Consider the following 27,483-nt stretch of genomic DNA (forward strand, 5'->3'; position numbering starts at 1 on the left):
CAGTATAACTCAAGTAAGGAATTAACTGCTAGGGATACTGTGACAAGTTTAGAAAACTTGCAAATTAAGGAGGCAATGCTGATAATTTCACACAGATTACTGCTTTGTTTGCTTGTTACCAAATTCCTTGAGAAGGCATAAGAAGGTACATTTGAAAGGCCCTATAGACCTATATGTATATAGCCGTATCATGAACTGGTAACTCTTAAACTCCCAGTGAACCACAGGCCACAGTTTAGGAACCACTGTTTAAAAGATGCTAAATACCTTTGGATACAGATTACCTCTGAAGTAGTAAAAGTAGCACTGCAACTCAGAGCTAAGCTCAACAGAACCTACCCTTAAAATATGAAGGTCCTACCCCTTATTCAGGTTTCTCCTAGGAAAATCACACCTGCACTGTATGTAACTGTAGATAACTGGAGAGTATGACGCTTAGAGACACTGGAGACCTCAAAGAATTCAAGGGTGAGATGCAAAGCCTGTCATAAACAGTTACCGCATACCTGTTGTCCTACTTAAAAAGTATTCAAAAGACTAGTTTGGGATAACCTCTTTGAAATTTCACGTTGGAGACAAATATTACCACTCTCTCTTTAGGGTTTTGCTTAAGGTTTTTATGGTTTCATTTAGTAAATGTTCCGCCTCCTTTTTCAGATATAATCTTGTAGCCAAGACACACTGCACCATAAACACTCTATACCATCTGCAGTTACTACAAGAACCAGAGGGATGCAACTTAACACTGGAATTAAAAGAATTTGACTGTCCTTTTTCCTTTCCCGTATTCTTTAAAGAATATATGTTGTTCCTGGGTGGCATATAGAGAAGAATATACAGAATAGTTGCAAAACCAGATTGTTTTATAAATAAGACTGAAAATCCCTAAGAATATAATAAATTATTCTCTAAACTAAGAGAAATTTCACATGCTTTTACTTAGTTATTAATAATGTGCTTTAAAACAGATCCAGATGTTCATCTTGCTTTTTTTTTCTCAAGTGCTGAACTGAGTAGGAATTATCTGACACAAAACTAACACAAGTAACATTCAGTTCAGTTCACCCATATAGCCCATTCCACAGAATATTAATGAGTATGATATAATGCTGGTGAAATATTTTCCCAATGAATGATGTACATGTTTAATTGTTATTCTGCAGCATTAATTGCGCTTCTACTAACAGTATAAATATCACAGTTCTGACCTCTATATTGCATTACTTCTGAGAACCAAGTCTTCTCTGGCAAATGTATTGCTAAATTTGAGTTCATTATGTCTCATGGAATAACACCATGGCCTGTGTTTGCTGATTAGAAGAAAGAGATATTGATAATAATACATGTTTTATACCTATGTAGTTGACAAACACTGCATCTGATGAAATTAATGCATTTTAAGAACAGAAAAAAAAAAAAAAGGATATCCTTACTGCATTTTACAGTAACACCATATATAAAACACCATATACTTTACATAGCATAATTTGAATAAACACAGCAATAGTCAGAGCTGTGGATCATAAAAGATACAGGGTTTTTATATATTTGGAAAATTAAGGTGAAAATCTAATTATGGTAAACATTTTTACAATGACAAATGATTTTATCTTAAAGATGATAATACAGAACTATAGGATTGCTAAAAAAATGCCTCTGAAAAGGGCAATGACCTGTACTGTATATAAAACATAGGAGCCCTTTATTATTACTAACATGAACATTTAAAAGTTACATGAAATTTAATCCCTATCAAGAAAATTATGAGCACTAAAATGCTGATACACAAGAAACTATATTTATACATCAACTGCTATGAATGCAAAATAAAAACAAACAAACAAAATATAAACAGGATTTTTTTTTTCCCATGCAGCCTGATCTTTGTTTAGATCCCAATCAGTGAAACTTTTGAGGTTTTAAAGAAAACTCTATAGCGAGACAACTGAAGAGAAGAAGGATAGATATCAGGAATAATATCTCCAAAAAGTCAGTTGTAAAATACTGTTTTTCTCTGGCATTTATTGCAATGTCAGGAACAAGGATTCAAACCACACTGTAACCAGGAGAAACAGACTACATCCTTAATTTGTTTTCATTGATAACATTTCACAGAAAAACTGGCATGAAAAATTTCCAGGTGCTGACAAACTAAGGCACATGTCCATGTGGGGAGAGGAGAGGGTTATGTTTAGCTTCATCCATTTTCAGTTCACAACATTAACACAGCTCCATCTGCCAGAACTGTAAATGAATATGGTAGAGCTGCTTTTACGCAAATAAGCCCACTAGTTTTCAGTTTGTCTTTCCTAGCAAAACAGCAATCCTTAGCCTTTACTACTTTCATAGCAATCATTAGTAATGATAGTCCTTACTGGATTCACAGGAAACACCACTTTATAGGAATGCAAGAGATCTGATTATTTTCTCCCTCTGAAGGTTGATTAATTTTCTGGTAACAGCATGTAGAATTATTCCCAATTATATCTGATCATGGAGATGATCAGATCATGGAGAAAAAAATGCACCCTTGAAATATACCCCAAAGGTAAATCACCAGTTCTTCCTTCTTTCAGCTGTACTTCATGAACCAGATATTTTCTTTTCCTCTCACCAGCAGAACAAAAATCTCTGCAATGCCAAATGCAGTCTTATTCTGTGGTACAGAGCTTATCATAGTCTGCATTGATTAACTCTTCTTTATCCAAGCTAGAAAGTAAAATTGTATTTCAATTCATGACAAACCCTAATTTCGGAGGTAGGAATCAGGGACAGTCTGTGAATAGACTAGGTGAAAGCAATATAACCATATAGCTGAATAAGGCTTAATCGTGACACTTTTTCTTCATTATGATGAAGATTTTCCTTTCATTTTCTAAAATTATTGTTTTGCATCTTATTTCCTGCTACTTCACATTGTTTAGGGATGATATTCTATCATGGTTTCTGTATAGAAATTATTACCAGTTCTGTAAATACAGTTGGTTCAAATCCTGGTTCACCTGGTTCAACGGCAGGAAGTAGAAGGGTGAAAGACTCAATTCTTTTTATGGTTAATTGAGAGCAAGGGTTTTCACCCTTTCTCAGCCAGTTACCTCACTATTGATTCTGGATACAAAGTGGATGCTCTAAAGTGTAACAAGGGACAGTTAGCAATTTTCTCTCTTCATTACTTAGCACTTGGATAAAAATAGCAAGATTCTATCAGGCTTCCCTTGCTGCTGCAACACCTTCATCTCAACAGCACCAGGATTTTGAAAAGATTTTAAAATGTAAAATGCAATCCAAGAAGCGACTTAATATAATAATAAGTATAAAAAATTAGCCCAAACTGAGTACCAAGCTAAAGCAAGATACATTATTTTTAATAGTTCTGCTAGCTTACTCAGCATTAGCTTGGGCATTACCCAAAACACTGGAAGATCAGCAGTTAAAGTTCTTGTTTTTCCCTAACTCTCATATTGGATGACTTCCCACTTTAAAGGGCATATGATATCTTCAGCCATGATTTAAGCTGGCCAAGTATCTATCTAGCTCAGATTTTTCACTGAACCACAGAACAGTTTACATTGAAAGGCACCGCTGGAGATCACCTAGTCCAACCTCCCAGCTTAAAGTAGGATTACGAAGAGCACTTTGCCCAAGGACATGTCTGGTCAGGTTTTGAGTATCTCTGAGAAAGAAGACTCCACAGCCTCTCTGGGCACCTTGTTCCAACATTATGTCACTCTCATAGCAAAGATTTTTCTTGTATTTGAATGGATTTTTTTTTTTTTGTATTAGAGTTTGTGCCAAAGCACAAAAAGCACTGGTGATGAGTCAAACCTAAATAATGTTATAATTCCTTTTAGCTTCACAGAGTCAATCAATGTCAAGACTAACACAGCAACTGTGAGATACGTATAGGATAGATCTGAAAAAAAAAAAATGCAGAAGAGTTACATCAACTCATCACATAAATTCAAAGTGTTTCTTTAAGCCCTTGAATTTTGATAAAACATGTCATTATCCTTTTTTTTTTCTATTCATTCTTAATTGCTGGAAACTTGTTGAAAGACAAACAAAATATTAATGAACAATTACTATTCAGCATGAATAGATTCAACCCACACAACTCTTTTCCCTGTTCAAATCACATATTTGTACTGTTCTAAATTTCTACCATTGTGGTTAATATAAAATTGGCAGGAAATTAAATTAAACAGGCATTATTTTTCAATGAGAAGCCTGAAAAACCCAAGACAAGTACTACAACATGAGGGGAGAGTAGAAGAAACACACTGATAAGAATAACCAACTTTTTCTTTTAAATTCAGAAAAAGGCAGTAACAATTGCAATTTCAAACAGGAGTTGAAAAAATTAGAAATATTTTGATACTACAAACTCTCTAGCAAGCATCACCTGCAACAAAGGGAGATTAGCTCAGCCATCAGGGAAGAATTCTACAGACAGCAGAGGCACCATCTCCATCATCACCGCCCTCACTCTTGGTAGCATCTTTGTTAATTTGAATTGCAGTCGCATGTGGGCTCCTGGTCATGAGCCACAAGCATATTTTGTTTGTTCTGTATAAACAGGAAATACAAATTCAATAATATCTATTTGCCTAAGCCCAAGGGTACATGTTAAGATTTGATATTCAGGGAAAATATTTCAGAATGTATTTTACATTACGGGCATCTTTTCTGTAGCATTCAAACATATGTTTTTCCTTTTAAGTTCAATGCTTTTCCCAAATATCTTATCTCACTGATCATCCAGATTTGCCTTTCTGAATCATGACAATGATTTCTGAGCAGCCTGAAATCCTTTTCATTCACCTGGCTATGATCATTAAGTAGATTCCTAGTTACATTCACTTCTGTTACAAGTAAACAAACAAAAGCCATGCTTATTATTTTGATAAACATCAAAAGAGAAGACACTAAAAATATGAAAAGCATCCCTGTCTCAAAGACATAATACTGTTTTATGATAGAATCCTCCTATAAAAGTATAGCACACAAGTTCACTTACAAAAATTAAACAAGATTTAAAAGGCTTTTAACAAAGCCAATATTCTTATCATTTCACAAGAGCTCTTTTTGGTACCTATTTAAAGATAAGCATAAAGAAACCAACAAATGAGAATCTAAGGCAGAGATGGTCAAAATAATTCAATTATATTCTTTCGCCTGCTCATGAAAATATATTTAATGTCAAGTTATCTGTCAGTATCCCACTGTTTGAGAATTGTTAAGAACCAGCCATCTGTGACCCTGAAGCACTGATTTTTCTGAAAGAAAGTGGTGGAAGCAATACTGTGTCTTCCCAAGAACAAATAGGACATGAAGTATGTTTTCTATCCCATTTCCTTCTATTTTCTTAAAAAAGGGGTTATCCTAAATCTTTCACGGAGATTAAGCACAACTTCAGTGGATCTAGATTGTTTTTCTGAACTCATTCATTAAATTTCAGTATTCCACTCCAACTTTCTAAAAAGTTCCATTAATTTTTTCTGAGTACATTTGTTTGACCAAGATGTATTGGTAACATGGTGGAATAATATCTATTTAGCTAATTGTCATTCAGGTACCTTCTACTTGCTTCTTCATAATGGCTAACACTTTTTTTGCTTCTCCACTTTTCTGTGACAGGATCATTGTCTTTTCTTGACATCTTTGGAAAAGGTGGTTTTACGGAGTTCTTTTGTGTTTGTTATTGTTTTACTTTTTTCTTTTCTTCTGCCCATCAGCAGAGAATTCACTAGTCCAGGGATATCAGTTCACAGAGACTGTTAATTCTGTTACCTCCTAACTCACAGCTTACATACAAAAAATTTTTATCTCATCTGTTTTCTACACTGTTAGAGCATATTCTAAATTTTCTCATTGTCTCAAATATTATTCTCTGAAAAAATACCCCCCCCAAAAAAAATAAAATAAAATAAAATAAAATAACCATTCAACTTCCATCCTTTATTCATTATTAATTGTACACACATAAATACTGGTCCTACTGCTAATCAGTGCAATACTGCTCAATTCTTTCCATGCCCACAACTAACCACACACACCTGTTGTGCCCCACACTTGCCCTCTTTTTAATTTATAATGTTACTATTACCTGGACCCTCATTCTAAGAAATATTCCCATCTGCCTGCTCTTTCTTTACCCTTAAAAATTACACAGATTTGTTGTTTTCTCCCCCATCCCCCACCCACTGTATGAACAAAAATACAAACCCTAAAACAGAGTAATTCTCCTGAAAGAGGTCTGCAATGAGAAACATGTGGTCATTTTTGATGTACACACAGTAGTAAATAATTTTTGAGGCTTGCAGTAATTGTTGTGTTTTTAGAAAACATCCTATAATCTCAACCATGATGATATTTGGATTGAAATCATCAGTAGCTTCTCTTGAAACTGGAATATTATGAAAATAATGTGCTCAAAGGAAAAACCTAGCCTATTTATCAGGCGCTACAAAGCCCTAAAATGGAATGTGCAAGTTCGGAGGCCGAATTCCAAAGTTATATACACCAAGCTTCCCTTAGAGAAAGGATATGACCAGAAAGACTGTCCACACACATTTTTGCAGGATGATTATCCTTTTGTTGTCTGTGGTCCAAGTGGGTCTAAATGAGATGTGATAGATAAAATTAATCCAATTAAGCAACACTAATATATATGTATATATCATTTGAGGTCCTGCACATATTCTATTTCATGTAAGCATGCATACCTATATGTATGTACACACGTGTACGCATATAAATACGTATATGTAACTACAGAACAGTCTGCAATAGATGTAGATTGTCATACAGTATTGTGGGTAACTCTTCAATAAAATTTTAGGTCAGATTAGGTATGAGCTATAGAAATGAATTTTCTCATCATCCACTAATAATGCACCTCGCTATCCTTGGAAGAACTACTTGAAGCAAGTAAGTTGGACTCTTTTGGGATCCAATTAAAATTACAGATGTGAGCTAAAAGCATACCTAGATAGCTTGAACTAACAGGAGCTCAGTTTACAGGATCAGACTACAGCTAGTCCAAAGAAAATACAAAAAGCATACAGTATAAAAATAAGCCTCAGTACCCACAGTTTTACCATACAGGTCCATTTCTGTTGTGCCATTATTTCCTACTGTAGGCATAGACTTTTAGAATTTCTTGTATGTTTTGTTTTTCTGCACAAAGAGAGGCTTATGTCCACATTTGTCAAAATGCCATTAAAATCACGGGTCCAGATAGCTAAAGCATAAACAAACCTTTCAAAACACAAAGGTTTAGTAATAAGAAAGCACTGATGCATAAAAAGTGAAGTATTTCAGAATGTAACTTCTTCTAAGTAATGAAAAATATCATGCTGTTAAGATGAGATGAAACATTTTTAATACATTGCTATTAGACCACAGTATTCTGTATAGAACTCATTAGATAAATTGGGAAAAAATAGCTATCAATAAAGATTTGAATTATTAATGCATACATCAAATCCAAGTGGAACTTTCTAGTCCTTAAACCTCACCTTTTGATTGACTTTACCTGCTATCATTATTAAAAAGATTAATTATTAATACTATTGAGAATATTCTCTTTTTAATGCCTGTTCACAGGATATGCTGGACAGTGTGAATGAGAAGAATCATGGTATCTAATCTGAGGAAAATTCAGCAATAACTCCTAGAAGTATAGGATCAAATTTTAAATTTAAAGTAACATATAAGCCAGGCATTTCAAGTCTAAAAGAGCAGGTATGTAAACACAGATTTTCATGCACTTTCTAGGAGATTAGGAACAAGGATTTTTTTTTTTAACTGACACTGTATCAATGATGACATATTTTCCAACATATGCAATCAAACTGTTTTCCAAAATTAGGTAATGGGCTCAAATTTTTTTACTATTCTTATGCAACATGTAGACCCCAATATCTGTTTACTGTTTATTCAGCTAGACTGCCCAAATTGTTCTCTACATGTATTAAATTTAGAAGTACATTGATTTTTGAAGGGTCGACGTTAGGACTTACACATTTTTTATCATGACCAATTAAAAAGGTATAAAAATTTAAGATAATCAACTATGCTTCTCTAGAGAAAGTGGAAGGACAGAACTATAGAAATATATCCCATCTAGGAAGATATTTAAGAGAATGTAAATATTCTCTTAAGTAATTTACATTACTTAACTTTTAGATCACTAAAGTTAGATCTAACAAATGATGTTCTTGGTGAATGCTGTAGCTAGGCAACTTTTGTAATAAACATGCCAAAGGTTCAAAATATAGGCTTTGAGATGGAAAATGGTTAGTTTTATTCATAAAATGAATGGTATTTGAAAATGCAGTACGGATTTAATAGGGGAAAAAGAGCCATGAATGAACATAACAATACAATTTAATTTTCATCAGGATTGCATACACTTTCATTATGAAAAATAGACTGTTGGAAGAAATACATTTAGAAGAGGTAACTGAAGAGGAAAATGATAAAAAGGTAGTTACAGACAAAATAATGGATGAAGTCTGTGTCCAGAACTATACTCCAAGGTTAATTACATAGACAGCCAAAGGTGCAAATGTTTGTTGTTATTGTTGTTGCTACTTTGTGTGTTTTGTTTGTGTATTTTACATTTCTACTGAAAAACCTTTAAACTGCTTTTACTGCAAAATCAGAATATACTTTCTGTAGGAAAATATTCAGTGTAGTGGTTTGCAGAACAACATAGAATTCAATGGGTACTTTAAAATACAAACTAAATGGAGAGGTTTCCTGACAATAAGTTAACTCCTATAGATATATCCCAAATACACAAGTAAAAATACATTTTTCAAAAAGTAAGTACATCTATTATGACCATCTGAAAAATTACACCTATTTCTTTAGGTTATTTTTTAATTGTCAGTGATGTCATTTGAAGCATATTACTATATATTAAGTATATAGTATATATAATATATAGTATATATATAATAATAATATATTATTATATATATTATATATATATTATATATAAGTATATAGTGTATATATAATATATATATATTATTTTAAGTAAACTGTAAGACATATAGTACTATATGTCGTAGAGTTTACTTAAAATGTAAATAATTATTTGGAAATATAGCTAAAACAGTAAAGGTTCTTTAAACACACAGATTCACTAGAAGTACTGGAATATTCATCTGCAGAATTGCTTAAAACCAATTTGTTAAATAATTATTACTGAATGAGTACTGAATGAGGTGAAGTTCTATGAAAACAAATTTTAAATTGTGTTTTCTTAGAAAAATAAATCTGGTATATGCTAATCAATACATATTCCAGCCAGTTAATAGGAAAAATATGACTTTGAAGAAAGGCAATGACTGCCTGGAAAAGAACAGTGGAGACACTGCTAATTTCTTGGATGTGCATTCTTCCATTATCCTAAGACTAGATTTCTACATTTCATTTTCACATTCCAAATCAAAATCACTTTTATCTTTCACTTCAAACTTGTGTCCAAGAATGGTTTCTGACACCTTTAAGAAAGTCTCTTCTTAAGATTCTCATCTAAATAAAGTAACTAAAGTGATCTATATGAAGAAAAATCCATTAATTATGCATAAAATATTTTATAAAGCATAATGTAAAGCATAAACAGAAAAGCATGGCTCAATAAAAATAGCTAAAACACTGTAGTCTTATTTTCCTAAGTAGCACCTATAGATAGGCTGTAATAATTAAGCTAGTTGAAGTATTCTGGAACTGCTTAGCATAAAGAATGGTTAGCATAAAAATATGGTTACACTTGTAACATTTCATCACCAATTTAACAAAGTGCAAGTCCAAAACATTAGGTGTTTTGGATAACAAAAACATTAGCCATCAATATGCTATAACATGTTAAATATGGAGATGTAGTTTTGTCTGTTCATGGATGGAGTGTACCTTTCAATGATGGCAAGTACAGAACGGTGCAATGATTCCCTGTCAAAAGATTCACAGAAGAGTTGAGGCTGGAAGGGGCCTCCGGAAGTCAACTAGCCCTGTTCTTTCTAAGACATTCTCAGCAGAGAAAAACAGTCTAATATTCATTAATATTTTATTTTATTTTATTTTATTTTATTTTATTTTATTTTATTTTATTTTTGTCATGGGAAAAAGATGCATGAATTCTGATTATCAGAAACATATATTTACTAAAGCTAATGTTAGTTGCTTTAAGCATTCTGAAAATAAAGTAGTAGAAAGGAATATAGTCTAGGTTTCATACATGGCTGGTTTTCATTGCATGTGTCAAATACAACAGACAACAAAGTATTTATCATACTTTTTTTTACATGTCTGATAAACGATGAGTTCAAATTGCCAGTTCATTATCTACATTTTCATGTAGTCAGCAATCATTCCGGTCAATCACATGTATACAGGCATTTTTTTGATCATTTTGATCAACATTGCCATGAGTGCGCTGTTTGAGACTCAAGAAAGTTCTAAAACAAGTTCATGAACTGGAATTTGTGGTACTTTATTCCAGAGCTATCGACCAGATGGGTAACTTTCAAGGTCATGAGGAAAAAGCAGCCTGATGGATTTTCTGAAATAAAACACAGGCCCACAGAAGTGTACTGTGAGTGAAGGATGGTTCAAAGTAGGCAGCACTGACTTCTCAGACAGCCAAATTCATCCTTATTATGCACTCACTCAAATACCCAGCTAAGAATGTGTTTAATGCTGTGACTGTGATTCAAGAGACTCTAATGCTTTCTATCCATTCCAAAGAAGTTTTAAATATTAACATGTTATAAAAAAGGTTCCAAGTGGAAATAAATCATCTGTTAGGTGGTGTCACATATAGACAAATACCAATTTTGCCTAACCACCTCTCTTTCTGTCTATTGCCAAAGACTTTTAAGTACCAAAAGCAAGAAGTGCTTCGGATACTTCATGTAATTTTATCCTTTCATTGTACAGTGTCATGCAGAAAATCAAATGTAGGCTTTTGGATAATTAGGTGGGATAATTACAGAAAAACAAAACAAAACAAAACAAAAACGATATTGTTCAGTCAAAACACAATTAAAATCAGATTTTTTTTTAATTCTAAAGCCTAGCTTTGACAGTAACACCATTTAGAAAGAAATTACAATCACATAATGAAAATATCGCATCATTTCTAAAAGAATCACATAATGAAAATATAAAAATTCACTACCAAAAATGCTCTCTTTATTTAAAGTGGTCATTTCCCACAGGGTCAGGATGTCTGCAGGTTCTGATGAACCATACTGTTAGGTTCAGTACTGGAATTCTCCTAGGAGATGATCGTGTTTATGATTCACCAGGGAAATAACGGAAATAACTCCTCAAATTTTATCTCTGAACACAGCAAAAGTAGCCTCTCTGGCAAATGTATCTAGGCTTAAATCTCCACCAGTCTTCATATTTACATCATAAATTTTGTTGCAGGGTGAAGTCACCTGAGCCAGTTCAAAAGGACTCATAGCAGAAGGCTGCTTGAGCTTCTTAAGCACTCTTTATTCATGCTATACCTTATAGATGAATGGGTGCAATTTCCACTTTGAACTTTGCAACTCTCAGGATTAATTTCACTATTTATTTTTCATTTTCTTCACGTGAACGGATAAGCTTACAGAGGTCAAATCCTCAGATGATATAAATCGATGTACTCTGGTCTGAACTTTAAGCATTTGCTCTTTCCCTACTTATACCAAGCTGTTTTGCTTTTTCCAAACAAAGCTACATAATGGGCAACAATATTGTCATGGCTGCAGACAGTGTGAGATCTTTATTGGATGAGGCAGCATGCACTTTATAAAGCCAGCTGGCATTAACAGGAAAACTTTCTGGTCATTGCCCTCAAAAGAAAAAAAAAAAAAAAGAAAAAAAAGCACAAAAACAACGTATCAATCTCATCAACAACAGCCCTGTATTTCGAAGTCCAGAATTCAGTGTAGCTCTCCCATTTGGCTGATTTCATTGCTGCCACTTGGCCATCTGGCCAAGAAAATTATTTAGCACTATATCGGCTTTATGTCTGTTAGTTTCAAAGCACAAATATTTACATTTGAAGTTTGTCCAAATTCTCCTAGATAAGCGGTAGAAAAAGATGTTTCTCTTTTCAGTTCAGGACAAACAAAGCAGAAAGTCTGGAAGATGTAGGAGAAAGAAATTTTGGGATGAACTTCCTTCCAAAAAAAATAAATCAATACTTCAAGAACTTTAAGGAATTCAGGACTTGCACTACTTTAAAGTAGATCTGAATAAATTGATTATAATCTGTGTGTGACACTGCTTTCTTGGGTTGTTAAATATGATTATAGGTTATTGGATCAAAGGATAAGTAAAATTGTGGTCTGTGTATAATTCAATCTATAACTCTTACTCAGAACTAAAAATGGAACTGTTTAGAGGCAGTTAGATCAATTCACTGATTTTTTTATTTCATGCCCTCAAAGATGAAGCTGTACTTTCTTTAAGCATTATGTAAAAGGAACGGGGAAAGTACAAAATCTTTTAATTGCAAAACAATTAAATGGTGTTCATATGACTACTTTTATTGCAGAACTATTCATACACAAGGAAGAAATTTGAAAGAAAAGAAAAAGGATGTCGGGAAGTCTATATGTAATTGCTGTCTCATCACAAATTTAGTATTTTTGCTTTGGCAATGTCTTTCTCAGGTTTGCATATTCAAGACCAGGATTAACCTTGTATCTTTCTATAGTGGTTACCGTAAGCTTATAAGTAGCCTTTGAAAGTTTAAGGAAGAAACTGCTGAGAGGATGTCGTGGTTCCGCTCGAGTGGGCAGCCGAGCTCCACCACAGCTGCTCTCTCACTCCCCCTCCTCAAAGAGGAATGGGGAGAAAATATGTGAAAAGGGTTCAAGGGTTGAGATAAGGATGAGAAAAATCACGCAATAATTATTGTAACGGGCAAAACAGAATCAGCATAAGAAGATAGTAAGATTTATTGCTCATTACTAACAAGCTAGAGAAGTGAGAAACAAAGGAAAGAAACCAAAAGCACCTTCCCCCCACATCCACCCTCTTCCACCTCCTCCCCCCGAGTGGTGCAGGGGAACGGGGGAATGGGGGTTATGGTCAGTCTACAGCACTTCTTCTCTGCCGCTCCTTCTCGGTCACTCTCGTCCCCTGTGCTGTGGGGTCCCACCCACGGGATGCAGTCCTTGATGAACTGATCCGGCGTGGGCTTCCCACAGGCAGCAGCTCTGCCAGAGCTGCTCCAGATATGGGTCCATACCACGGGGTCCATCCCTCAGGAGAAAACTGCTCCAACCTGGCTCCCCCACGGGCAGCAGCTCCTGCCAGGTCACCTGCTCCTGCGTGGGCTCCTCTCCACGGGCTACAGATCCAGCCCGGAATCTGCTCCGGCAGGGGTCTTCCACAGGTGTCAGCCTCCATCGGTGCAGGGCCACCTGCTCCACCGTGGTCTCCTCCACAGGCTGCAGCGCGGAACCCTGCTCCACCGTGGTACTCCATGGGCTGCAGGGGGACATCCTGCTTCACCATGGTCCTCACCACAGGCCGCAGGGGACTTCTGCTCCGGTGCCTGGAGCACCTCTCCCCCTCCTTCTGCACTGACCTTGGTGCCACTCCTCACTCCCTTCACTCTCCCAGCTGCTGTGTGGCGCAGTGTTTTTTTCCCTGTCTTAAATATGCTCTCACAGAGGTGCAAAACAACATCGCTTATTGGCTCAGCTCTGGAAAACAATGGGGCCCTTCCCAAACATGGGGCAGCTTCTAGATCTTTCTCACAGAAACCACCCCTATGGCCCCCTGCTACCAAAACCTTGCCACATAAACCCACTACAGAGGAGAAATGGGAAAAACACACAAGTTAATGTTAGTAGTATTTTGAATAAATGTAGTTATTGTTAGAGGATGCAACAACCCTAAGAATCTAGAACACAGAGGATATTGCTGATTTCCATATTTATCATTATGTATTTTATTGGAAATTGGAACAGAAACATATGTAAATATCTAGCCAGTGACCCTAATAGAAATACTCCAATGTATCACTGACACAATCTTTCCAATACCACATATCATTATGCAAATGACCACTCAATTGTTTCAAAGTGGAAGTGTCTACAGATAAATACAGTAAAAATAACAGGGTGAGGAGTACATCACTAAGACATCACAAAAACTTACTGTGTCCAACCTTTGAGAATATATTGTACATTTGCTCTTATCTCAGTAAAATTTGTAATGGATATATGTGCTCTCAAAGAAGCTCAATTGTACTGATCTATGAAATAAGTAAAAGCAGTTTCTGTAGCTGCACAATTATGCCAATCATTTAGGTTCAAAAAGACCCCTAATAGATCATCGAGTCCAACTACCCCTAATTACCAAGTCCACCACTAAGTCATGTCCCTAAGCACTACAACCACACATCTCTTAAATACCTCCAGGGATAGCAACTCTACCACTTACCTGGGCAAACTGTTCCAATGTCTAAATACCCTTTCCATTAAGAAATTCTTTCTCATGTCTAATCTAAACCTCCCCTCGTGCAACTTGAGGTCGTTTCCTTGTGTTCTAAAAGGCATGAGAGAACACATATTGTTTAGCCCTATAGTTGCATCAACTAAATTTGGCCCAAGGACCATCTAAGAATATGGCACAAACAGACATTTTAAGATGCACACAAAAACGCCTGATAAGCCACATGAAAAACAAAACAAGGCTTAGAGTGTTGAAAGACTATGCTATTTGTTTATATTTGTTAAAGCCCAAGAAAAGTATGTAAGAGATTTTACGTTCCCTTGCTTTTCTATTCCATTTTAATTTATATGAAGAAAAACTCTCCTTTTAGGCATAATAAATATCTGAAATCTTTCCAATATAGGTAAAAATGGAGTTCTAGTAAATGTGTATTTCCAAGAAAAAAAGTGCGTCTGTTTTTAATAATGTATTTTTCAGTAACACTGATATTTCTAAATTCATTATAATTGAGTTGAATTCTTTTATCTGCAAGTAGTGTGATACCAAATATGTCATTTCAGGGCAAAGAAAATCAAGACAAGTTTAACTCAGGTTTTTTGAAACAGTAATGAAGGGATTTTGAAAGACTTCAAAACAAAATATTTTGCCTTTTTCATTCAGAATTTAGCTGGATTTCAAGATGAATTGAGCAAATCATTTTATAAGAAGTAAATACTTTTCCAAAAATATTTTGTTAAATCCACATTTTCCTGCTACAAATTGAGTCTTCATTTTGGTAAGAGGAATGTGTCTTCAGATTTTTTTTCTTTTGTATTTTGTCTCCTGATTCTTCATAAGTAGAAAAACACTATGGGTCCATAAGGTTCTAGAACTATTGTATTTCTATGATCCCTGCACACAACCCACACGCAACAGACCTAAGGCACTGAGATTTCCTGGATATAGAATCCCTCCCTACTGAATCCTACGGAAGACAATCTTCTACAAAAACTCATTTTAAATGTACACATACAGCCTTTTAGGAAATTTCTTTTATTTGAACGCACTCCCATGGCATAAGTGTACTTACACAAAGCATCATTTGTGTAATCCTTTCCTCATATTCACCATTATTGTGCTTCCCATCTTCTTCCTAACTGAAACCTCTGTATGTCTGATATGCAGGTCATCTGATAGGACACTGCTAGAGGTTACAATGGCCATAATCCAGCTGGTGACCTTTTCCCTTTTGACAAGGAACATACCTGTCAGAGAATCTAAGATTAGTTTGTAGCTTAATACCAAGTGCAGAGATATGAGAGGGATGAATTGCTATTGTATGCCTCTGCTACCTCAGGTCTGTGTTATAAAGAATCACAGAATGACTGATGTCCTCGGGCCTCTGAAGGTCATCTTGTCCAACCCACCCAGAGCAGGTTGCCCAGGACCATGCACAGGCAGCTTTTGAACATCTCCAAGGATGCAGACTCCACACATTGGGCCACCTGTACCAGCGTTCAGTCATCCTCACAGTGAAAAACTGTCTCCTTGCATTCAGACACAACCTCCTATGTTTTGGTTTGTGTTCACTGCCTCTTGTTTTTTCCAGGATCCTGCTATCCTGGGCTACATTAAGAAGAATGTATCCATCAGGGAGGGGATCCTGTCCCTCTAACCCAGCACTGGTGAGACCACACCTGGACTGTTGTGTCTAGTTCTGGGCTCACCAGTACAGTAACAAAGACAAAAACATAAAAATGAAAGGATATTAGGAAATAAGTACATCAAATCAATCAATCAATCTGACTACCCATCTGACTACCCTATTTCTTGCCAAGTATTATTTTGTTAATAAAACAACTTATGGACTCTGTGGTTTTGGATTGAAGTAAAGCCCTCATGAGATCTAACAGAAAATACTATGCAGTTGTAAATATGCAAATATGCCGACATAAAAAGCACTTAATATGAACTAGCTCAGATTATTTCTATGAGCTCAGAGGACTTCACAGATAAACTATTTTAAACATACAGCAATATTTATAGACAAATCATTACAGATTACTTCATCAAGGAATAAATCCAAGCTGAGAAAAGCTAAGTGATTTCTCCTTGTATAGGGCTCACATTTTTCTGTCTAGAAAAATCTGAGTACATTCAGTCTCCTGCACGTAGGCTGTGAGCGTAGGCTGTTGAGACATACTGAGTCTCATATAACTGAACATACAGAACTCTCCCACATGTGAGGAATGACCTACCACACATTAATTCAGACCAGTCTGGAATAATCCAAGTCACTGGGCATGTTCTATGCAATGCTTAGTGCTGATCTACCCAGCAAGTCCAGATGCCAGGTAGAGGCTAAAGCCATTGCTGATCAATTGGATTTCTCTCTCTCAGACTTAAGATCAAATAAAGTCAGTAACAGCAGAGAGAACTTTTGAGAAAGTTAAAGTCCTTGCTCTGATTACTGTTATTATGACATACATATGTGAGGACACAGAACATCTGAATGCAGTTTATGTAATGAAAATGATGCTGTACTCTTTTCAAACAACACTCCTCCAACTTCATCTTCTTTACCTTGCACACAACTGAAAGACAGATTTAGAGGGATAACCAGTCATGATACCTATTGACAAAAGAATTACAACACTACAACAAGCACCATCAAAATGTCAATGACAAGGATCAGGTTCAGATAAAACTCCAAAACATACTCCAGATTTACAGGTTGATTTCTGAGAACACAATTTATCTATGAGAAATAACAAATGAACTGGCATTGCTGATTCCAAAATTCATTAAAATACCACAGGAAATGATTTCTGATGTAATACATAGGGTTCACAGCGCATAATGAAAAGTATGGAAATTAAAATGTATTCCCTGCAAACTACAGAAAATATGTTTGATGCAAAATATAAAGATGAGAAACCACATTCTGCAACTGAACATAAGAAGCCACATTCTATTCCAGCTAATGCCCAATGGAGGGCTCTCATGGCTAGGCCAGTACCATTCATTTCAGTAGTTTAGATTGGATGTAATAGAAGAATGGAAACAAACTCTGAAGAGTTCTAATTTGAAAGCATAGTAATGAAAATTCAAATTTTAATGATAATTAAGGAGCTTTTTGCCACTATTGCTTTCTATGGATTTTAGACAGACAAAAATGTAGCAAGTTCCTATGATGGTCAAGTAGCTGAACAGAATTCTTGTAAGTCTGGATGAATACAAGATTTCTCTAATTGGAAAGTTAGGGTGAAAGATAGCTTGAAAAACTGAAAGTTGAAGGCTAGAATACTGTAGTAGTTTGTGCAGACCACTGAAGCACAGACCCATGTGTTAATGGTTCTTTTTGTATTTACCTAATGTTTGGCCTGCTAAATTTAATATGTATATCAATTTCAAGATACTTACGGAGTGTTGCCAATGACATGAAAAATTGAGATAATACAGTAAGCAAGTAGTTGACCCTGCCATACAGCAGTTATGCAATGCATTTTGCAATGCTTCATATTTCTCTTTCATGCACATATTTCCAACTCACCTTATCAGAACAAGAAAAACATGCAGCTCAAACTACATGTATTATTCTAAACTTTAACTGTTAACAAAGATTAATGAACTCTATAACTATTTCGTTGGTTTATATTAATCTCTGGTATGGATACTCATGAATTTATATTTTACAATCAAAGGCAGATGCTAGGCATCTTCATACTTAAGAATAACTAGACTGAAAAATGAAGTAGCAGACTCCACCAGTTTCAGGCTATAAAAAACTTAAGAAAGAAACATGATGATGGAAAAATTATAGACACTTCTGTTAATACCACAGTCATGTTCCTAGCATATTGAAAAATGCAAAAATGACACCCAATCAGAGCAGAAAAGTTTGTAGGAACTAAGTTCAAAAAGCATGTTACCATTTCATTGCTTTTCATGATTCTAGAATATAGACTCCTAAGCCACTTGAGTACTTTTGCTTTGTCAACTATTTGAAGTTTTCTTACCTGTTCAGTCAGCAATAGCAAAATCATGGATAATTTCATCTTAAAGTTTGTCCCAATATGTTTACTGTTAAGTGTTTTAGTGAAAAGACAATTCTATTCCACAACACTTTTGCAATTACAATTCCAAGATATCAAGGTATTTGTCAATACTTCTCTCTTCTGAAAGATGAAATTTTAGACTATGACATTGTAACTTACAAACAAGCCAGAACATGAGTAAGTACTAGTGATCTGTTATTTATAACTATCAATATCAAGCAATCAAAAACACAAGGTGTTAATGTAAATCTTCAGAGCAGCAGGTGATGTTTTAATTCAATTCACTTCACGGGCCATACAAAAGCATCACACTGGCTCTCTCCAGGCCACCTGATAAATAGTCACGCTTTAACTCTGTGGGCTTTCACAGATGGTCAATAACATTTCTTTTCCTACTCAGTCTGTAGCGTCCCAATTTAAGATAAACATCAAAAAAATACCTTTGTTATCCTAGATTAAGAACATTGATAGAAATGGACACAGTCATGGTTTCAGAAAGGGACTCTGGTATTCAGTGCAACCTGAACCAGACGGTGACTTCACAGAAGGTATGATGGTGTAGAAAGGCATTAGTGAAGTTAGAAGCAGTCTTCTAAATTGCAAAAAATCTCTGCTTTATTTGACCTCCCATATATAACAAGAACAGTCTTCCTAGTATGTTCTGCTGTGCAAATGTGCCAATGCAGGATTGGAAGTGCAGTTACAATAATACTATTTCTTTTTTCTAAAGCACCTCTCATGAGTGCCACTTGCAAACACAGGTCCACACTTTGGGAGTTGTAAAAACTGTTCTTCCCAAGTGATTCAGAGAACTATCTAGAGTGCAGAACAAATGGATCATATTCTTAGGGAAGGAGCAGTGGCTGAAGATGGCTGATTTCTTCTCTAGGCTGTAATTCTCTAGCACATTGTAACCATCACTGAATTAGACTCACACCTCACAAGAGACTAAATATGAGCATAAATAGGAGCTACAAATACTTTGAACAACCACAGAGTGCTGAGATTGAGGGACTAAGAATTGAGATTGCTTAGTACTGGACATACTCTGCTTAAAAATTAATAATTAAATAATAAAATTATTAGTGAATAATAAATATCTGTATATGTTTATACAGAAATAGGATAGCATCAAAAAGAAACTTGTTCTGCGTGCCAGCCTACATGTACTCAAGCCTCTCTAGCTGTTCTTTTCAAGAGTGGGAATCACTTGGGTCTGATATATATGCCTTTAGATCTGTATTTTAATATAACTGTAAATGATATTAAAAAAACAGCCCTGACAAAAAAAAAAAAAAAAAAAAAACACAAAAAAAACAACAAAAAAAAAACACCACACCTGATGAACTTAAGTTCTTGAAATACATTTACAGTAGCAAGCCAGTACAGTATTTGTTCTTTCCAGATAGCTCTTAAAGCAATTGCAAATTGGAAGCAAACCCTTGGCAGCAATAAGCCTCAAGTCTGCACTAACATATTCTCCAACATTTGAGACAGACAGAAATAGGAACACTTAAATTGTCGTGAGCAAGCACAGTAGCACATGTCTCTTGGGGATAATGGTTTTCTAGTAAGTGAGCAAGTGAGTGTCTCTCTGGGGCTTAAGGGACATGGTTAACTACTAACCTCAGCTAACTATTAACCTCAGCTAGTGCAATTCTCTGCTCTTTAGAATGCATGTTTTAAAATTCACAAGAGCAGAAAACATCTGTATGTAGGTGGGTGTCTGAGTTGGCTCCCAAAGGAAGGAAAAACTTTGTCTCAGACAAACAGTACTGAGAAATACATGCATTTACTGAGGTACTCAGTTCTAGTCCTTAATAAAACTACTTTACCTTCAGGATAACTAGTACTGGAGAAGATGCAATTAAAATTACTTAATGGAAAGAATATTCAGTCACTTTTCTCCGGATATAATCTTTTTATTTTTAAGAAGGGTAAGAACAGCACTAAGTTATTTGTTTCCATCTGCTGCAGTTCTACTGTGTTGTTTTTTTTTGTTGTTTGTTTTTTGTATTTTGTTTTTCCATAAACAATACAATTTCTTTCTTAATGCACATTTTATAGTAACACTGATTTCTTGAATTATTCTGTGGAAGAACTAGCATGCACATTCTTTGCAAAGAGAAAGGCGTGTCCTGACATCCTAAAAGCTATTGGTCTAAAACCAGCCCGTAAGGCCTACAAGACAAGAAGCTCTTTTATGAAGTTGAATTATGGAACTAATTTTTTTCTTTCCAGGTCTGCATTAGAAACATTAAAAGGACAAATCATGAATCTAGAATATTAGTAAGAAATACTTTGCAAATTGGTGCAAGTGTGACAGTAGTATAACTTCTAGTCTCATTGTTTTATTTCAATGTAATGATGCATTATCTCTGTAAAAGGCAGTTTGACCCAATCCTAGTGATATCAAGAGATTCGCATTTGCATATCATTTTTTCACATCAGAATAAATTTTCCATAAAAAACTCTGCCATGTTTTGTTTCAGATCAGTTAAAACATATTCTTTGAAAAAATCAGCTGGTTTCAGTGCTAATTTTATTTATAACATTGAAATTAGAAAAAAAAATCAGTAGCAGGAATTTTCTTCTTCACTAAACAAAAAAGTAAAAATTAGAGTACTTCCACAAATTATCTTAAACATGATGAATAATATTTCTAACAGGAAAGTGTTACAACTGGAAAATTCTGGAACCTCTCCACTTTACATCATTTCTTTTTCATGCTACAGGTATGCTACTTGTCCACTGAAACCAAATTTATTTATTACAAAGGAATCCGTCACAGACACCCATATACTTTATGTTTCTATACAGTCTTACAGAAAAATGGATATAGAGGGCGGGTGAGAACAGGATCACTGTTGATAGTCTTCACTATCTGAAGACCTCTGTTATCAGCTCAAAGACCGCAGAACCTGAGGATGATTAATATGGTTCATATTAATGGGATGCAATTGTAGAAATAGTTTACTCTTAATCATAAAGCAAATTATTCTGCTTTAAACCTATGCCAGGTAAAGCATTTGTGTTGAGTACTTTGTAGGTGGAAAGAAATACTGATCCATTATGGGTGGTAGTGATGAATTCATGATTCTTCAGATGATCAGAAGCTCTAATACTTTTTTCTGTACTTGGTATCAAGTATTCATTGAAGGGTATGCATTATTGGTCAATTTCTGACATAGGAAGTTGTGGTCATCTGAACTCTGGTGAAACAACAACTATTTTAGAGGCATGTACAAGCTAGCTGATAACCCAGGAATGTGAATTACATCATTACATGGTTACATGAAGTATTTAGACCATTTTGTATCAAGCTTTAGAAAGAAAAAAGATTGTACAAAATCCTAATGGCTAATCTGCATAAAAAACACTGACTCGGGCTTTTGTGATTTTTTCTAATGCCATGTGGAGTTTATCAAATGTTTAGGTACCAAGACCTAAACATTTAGGTATCAGGACTCTAGATTTCAGAAGAAATTAAAAACCTCTTCCATTTGAAAAATGTTCATTCTAGTGAAGTTCTTTCTGGAACTACATTCCCTGTTCAGTGTGTTTCAGTAGCCATCCCATCAGGTGCTATTACGGGTCTTAAAATGTCTGTCTACAAGCAGAATCAGCTCGTGAACAAAATACCTGAAGTTGGTCTTTGAGACAGATTTAATTGGTCACTATGGCCATAAAGACTGGAATAATTATCTCAAAATCAGAAAAAAAAAAAAAAAAAAAAAAAAAAAGTACACGATTATATTCCACTGTGGGGATGAGACATCCAGACTGATGTCATACCTCCCTATAATAAAAGATTTGAAATCCAGAATTACTCCTGGGAAAAAAAAAAAAAAAAAAAAACAACACCCCAATTTCTATCACTGAAATGAGTTTGTGGTTAGATACACTGCTTGCTACAGAATTTTCTACAGTGCTATTTATTCTTCAGGAAGGAGGACTCCAGTAACATAAAAATTATCCAACTCCAGTGACATTGAATTTATAATCTGGTGGTTGCACTTCACAAGGGAAAGCAGTTTTTCACTGTGCTGCACTAGGGCACAATAACAGTAGTTACTTTGGTCAAGATTACAGTTGTTACCATACAGCAGTTATCAGTTATGGGCCTCAGGTCAATGATCTAAATACTAATGAAGTAGCTTGGTCTTCTCCTGCTTAACACAGAGAAAAAACTACAGGGAGGATAAATAGGGTATATATTCTCTGTCAGATCGATAGGGATGAGGTGATGTGTTGAACGCATACTACTGTAATTGTGGCTACTCAGTTATTGTGATTTATTCCTATGCTGACTCAATGATTCATAGTGAAATACTGCAATCCCTCCCACTCCTGTAGTGCTTGCCAAATCCCATTAGGACATGTATAGTAATTAATGTTAAGTAACTCCACACAACCCAGCTCTACCCAGAAGCTACTCTGGAACATCTCTGAATTCACTAGAAAGGAAACCTCTCAATCCGGTGCCAGAAAAGATGAGCCAGCAGCTCAGTGTGGCTATGACACAGACCAGGCAATGACTACACCAAAAGCTGGGCACGCAGAGCAGTGCAGTGACACCAGCAGGCTCCGTCAGAAGCCTAGCAAGCCTCAAGCAAAAGCAAGGTTGAAGCATCAAAGCAGAAGCAAGGCAGAAGCAGAGCCCAACAAGTCCAAACAACAATTTAGGAACATCCAGGTCTGAACCGAAATGGGGCTAAAGGTTCCATGGGAAGAAGAGGTGGGTGAAGGCCCCAGGTTTGGGCCTTTATGGCTAACTACTACCTTCAGGGTCCTGATACTTGGAAAAGGCAGCAACAGTAGTAAAAGTTAAGGTCTATAGCATATTTCCAATGCTTGGTATCATTCCAGCATTAACAATTTGCATGATGAGAAGTCCTACGTGGTTTGGGTATAAACAACACGGCCTCCAACGGTACTGTGCCAGTACATATGTTGCTGTAACAAGCATTTGTTCTCAATGACCAAACTATAAGTATTTTTACTTTTCTGTATACGAAGGCCTCGTAAGTCTCACAAACCCTTTGTTTATTGGAGTATAGACTCTCAAGAAGCTTTTGCAGGGACAAAGTAATAACATAAATGCAGATGTTTTCATCCTGATTAACTAGCCGTAATGGCAAGAACACTGTTCACACAACGAGCCCCAGTGCTGCTTAGACATGTCATCAATGTAATTAGTGTTTAGAATTAAGTGTCACTGATGACTTTGCCCCTCTCAAAGCTTAAAATCCGGGATCTGTTTTTCACAGATCTGAAGTAGAACAACAATCCCTTGTGCAAACTTTGAAACAGATGTTGCTTAAATTTCCAGTCCTTCCAAAAAAAAAAAAAAAAAGGCAACCCACCCAACCCCTCAAAAAAATCCTGCAAGCTGCATATTAGGAGACAAAAACATAAGGGTTCTGGCTACCAAGGTGCATTCTATGAATGGGGAAAAACAAACAAAACACCACCTTTTCATGTCTGCCACAGTATTTGATCTAAAACAGCAATAAAAGAATGGCAGCACAAGAGGTACAGAGCACAAGGGTTATTCCACTGTCTTGAATTACAAGGGAAGACAGCAGATTGGACGCTCTTTAGCTTTACCCTTACCAGCATGGGCAGCAAGGGATAACAGAGAAAGCACAAAGCCACAAATGCCCTCAAAAAGTAGCCTGAAGACTTGATATTATGCAGATCCCCAGTAACCAGCACTGCTTAAAAAAATTAGTGTCTAACATATGAGTTGAATGTTCATTTATAATATACTCTGACCAGACACACTTACAGGAGCACACGGTTTATCAGTGTTTTGCTTTTTCTTAACTACTTATGGAGCAATTTCAGTTACAGTCTCCTCAGTATCTTGGCATCTGTATATGCAACTGCCTAGCAAGGGTGTCTGAAAACATTTGGCTTCACCCTGTGACTCATCATGCACTTTAGGTGCTTGTTTATTAATCAAAAATCACACACCCTGCTGTGTGTTATCATTTTCAGGGAAGCAACAGAACCATTAGTGTTCGGTGTTTCTTGTTTTGTATCTCACATCTACAGCAGAATTAGCCAACACACCTGTGATTTAATTACAGTAAGCACCAGCCTATTTTGCTCTTTCATGCAGTTTGGCCTTTCCCTACAGCTCTACATGCTCGGAGACAGATCTGAAGGAATTTCTGCAAGTACTCTGGCAATACTATCCATATGCTCATATTCATATTTTCAAGTTCTAATAGCAAATGACCTATTTTCTTCTGGAAATACCTCTGTGATTAAAATATATATTGAAAAAATAAGTATTTTTGTAAGAGTAATGCTTACATCAAAAAGGCATTCATCCCAGATCTGTTTCTAAACTCCATATGCACACTCTCTTTCCACTATAATTCTGGAATGTAAATAACAAAACAAGATCAAAACTTCGTATCAGAATTTATATTTCCTTTTTTAAAAGGCATTTAAAAATTTAATAATTAAACTTTTTTTTTTTTTTAATACAACGTTGACTTCATCCAGTTAGCTGTCAGTTAGAACAGTTTCTCTACTTACTTTATGGAACCAAAACTATAAAAAGCCTCATCACATGCTTGTCATCAATTTGCCTGATTTGTAGACATAGAATATTGTCCAAACTATAGAAATACTCTTTCTAAACAGAAATATTCTTATTAAGCAGCATTTTATACTAAAATGAATGTTCAATGACAACCATTCTGAAATCAAGTTGTTCAGTTGTTCTCATTTTGCTCATTTTCTCCCACTCCAGTGTTACTCTGTTGATGAGCTCACACCATTTGATATTGCCCCTCTGTACTTTGAGACAGATTTAACTTCTAGTAACTCCTAATAAAACAGTCAATAAAAGCAGTCCAAAATTGTAATGGGAAAAAAAAAAAAAAAGTTAAGCATAGTTATGATGAGGGAGTATAGTGGTATTTCATAATCACCAGTATTTTATCTCTTGGGAATCTGTTTGTATCTTGATGGTTCAAGAAATAGTAGTAATTGTGTTCCACATATGCTTTTTACTGTATCTATCTGCATGCAACTGCTGTTCCAGCAGCATCAGTATGATGGCTATGATTGACAATAATCATTAGAAACATCAGATTGTAACTTGACTGTTTTGTAGTCATCTTATGAACAAATAATCAATTTTGCAAAACAGGAGCTAAAGGGAAAGAGTACATTAAAAATGTATTTTGTTTACACTGAAGTAAAATTACATCGGTGCTTTCAGATGCTGATTACACAATCCATGTCTCTACCATTTATAATGTTGACAGATAAGCTATTTTACTGAAGACAATGGTTGTCTAATAGATCAGCGTATATTTAATCTTGTAATATTTTCATACATTTAAACAGAAGACTCTGAAGTTTCTTGCTTCTGACCAAGAGCAAGTAAATACTTCCCTATTCCCCCCAAGTAGGAAAACAGTAGGATCAGTCTGTAAAGGATGCTTGTCTTTGAAGCTTACTTTGATGTATAACCTAGTTTACCAATATAATCCAAGGACTGTGGAGCTAAACCTCATCTTATTTAGAGGATTAAAAGCAATTAAAAGTGTATTACTATGTACTCCCATTTGGTTTCTTCATAAAGGTGTATTAGCTACAAGTCACAGATGAACCAGTCTCCTGGAAAGATTTATTCCTCTGGTAATTAAAGCTGTTGCAGAATTAGTTTCCATTCTTCAGGAGGAAGGTGCCTAGCTGTAAAGATCAGAAACTATACAAGTTAGGGTGCAAGAAGTTTTAGTCAAATTTCTCTTTGCACTCACAGAAGAAACAAAAGAGAAATTATAAAGAAGAATCAGTGCAAGCCATGGCTTATACAGGAAAATAAATCAATCTGAAGAACCAAGACATCTCAGAATCCTTTAGAAAGTATTATCAATCACAATATATTTTGATTTGTGTTGTATTCTAAATTAAAACTGCTTGACACAAAAGCTTGCATTATCCTCCAATACTGCTGCATAAGCACAAAGAGTAATCCAAATGCCTACTATCTTGTCAGCATTTACAAAAAGGACAAATGGTTGAATGAATTGTGGTTATGTGCCACTATCAAGTGTTTTACCATGTCACACAGAGGTGTAAATTGCATTTACTATATGAAAGGTCCTTCTCAATATCAGCAGGCTTTAAAAACAGTACACTACTTACAAGCAATTCCATAGGAGAACGTGCAATGTGAAAATCTGTATCAGTTTGTTACTTAAATTTATAATGCGTTTTGCCATAGAATACTAAGTCAAAAATTCATCAGTGATTTTCATTTATAGTTGCTTTTCTTTGATTTTCTAAGGTGATACACAAAAATATTGAATTTATGATATGTATTTAGAATATATAAGGTGGTCAAATTTCACCAGAGACATGTAGACCACAATCTAGAATTATGTTGATAATTAGTTCTTTCTTTCCAGTGTAGTATCATTTTCCCACTAAGTTGGAATGAAGAACTGAAAATTCATATATATATATATGAATTTTATATATATATATGAATTATATATATATATTTTACAAAATAACTAGAAAAAAATTGGAACACATCAATCAAGATTTTTTGCTTACATATTTGAAGTGCTTAACTGGGATGTATGCAGCACCACTAACAGAAATACATTTCCAGAATCAAAAGTCATTTTGAAATCAAGCATTCAGCTTTCATTTTGGAAGCTGCATGCCCAGATATTTCAGTATACTCATAGTGAATGTAGTGAACATATATGAACGTTTCCAGATAAATAAATCAGAATTTTACCATCAAAAATACAGTAATAGAAAACACCTAATTTATTTTGCCATGAAGATTTCCTTCTTCTTTGACTTTCCCTAGGGATCTCGTTTCAGGTTGATACATATCAAGCTTTGTAATTTGTATTGATGTACTAACAATTTACACTTACTTCAGCACTTTTTAGTGAAATATCTGTGTCTTTTGGCAGACAAA

At 35.2% G+C, this 27,483-nt stretch overlaps 1 protein-coding gene across 8 annotated transcripts in view; it reads right to left on the bottom strand.

Moving 5' to 3' along the window:
* The window catches only part of PCDH7 (protocadherin 7), a 290,144-nt gene that overhangs the window by 158,657 nt on the left and 104,004 nt on the right, over positions 1-27,483 (bottom strand). Inside the window, exons 3-4 of one of the 8 annotated variants that reach the window (XR_011809212.1) lie at positions 24,840-24,906; positions 13,338-21,436 (exon numbers count right to left, since the gene is read on the bottom strand). The exons of 5 other annotated variants lie outside the window; for them this stretch is intronic. Coding sequence is in view for 2 of the 3 variants with exons in the window: in XM_072037716.1 (XP_071893817.1) it covers positions 24,870-24,906 (37 nt within the window). In the remaining variant the exon portion in view is untranslated. Of the gene's footprint in view, positions 1-12,422; positions 21,437-24,839; positions 24,907-24,996; positions 26,235-27,483 lie in introns of those variants that run through there. 2 more of the 8 variants (XM_072037716.1, XM_072037715.1) reach the window with 2 other exon arrangements.

This window comes from Anas platyrhynchos, chromosome 4 (genome assembly GCF_047663525.1).
Source record: "Anas platyrhynchos isolate ZD024472 breed Pekin duck chromosome 4, IASCAAS_PekinDuck_T2T, whole genome shotgun sequence".
NCBI lineage: Eukaryota > Metazoa > Chordata > Aves > Anseriformes > Anatidae > Anas > Anas platyrhynchos.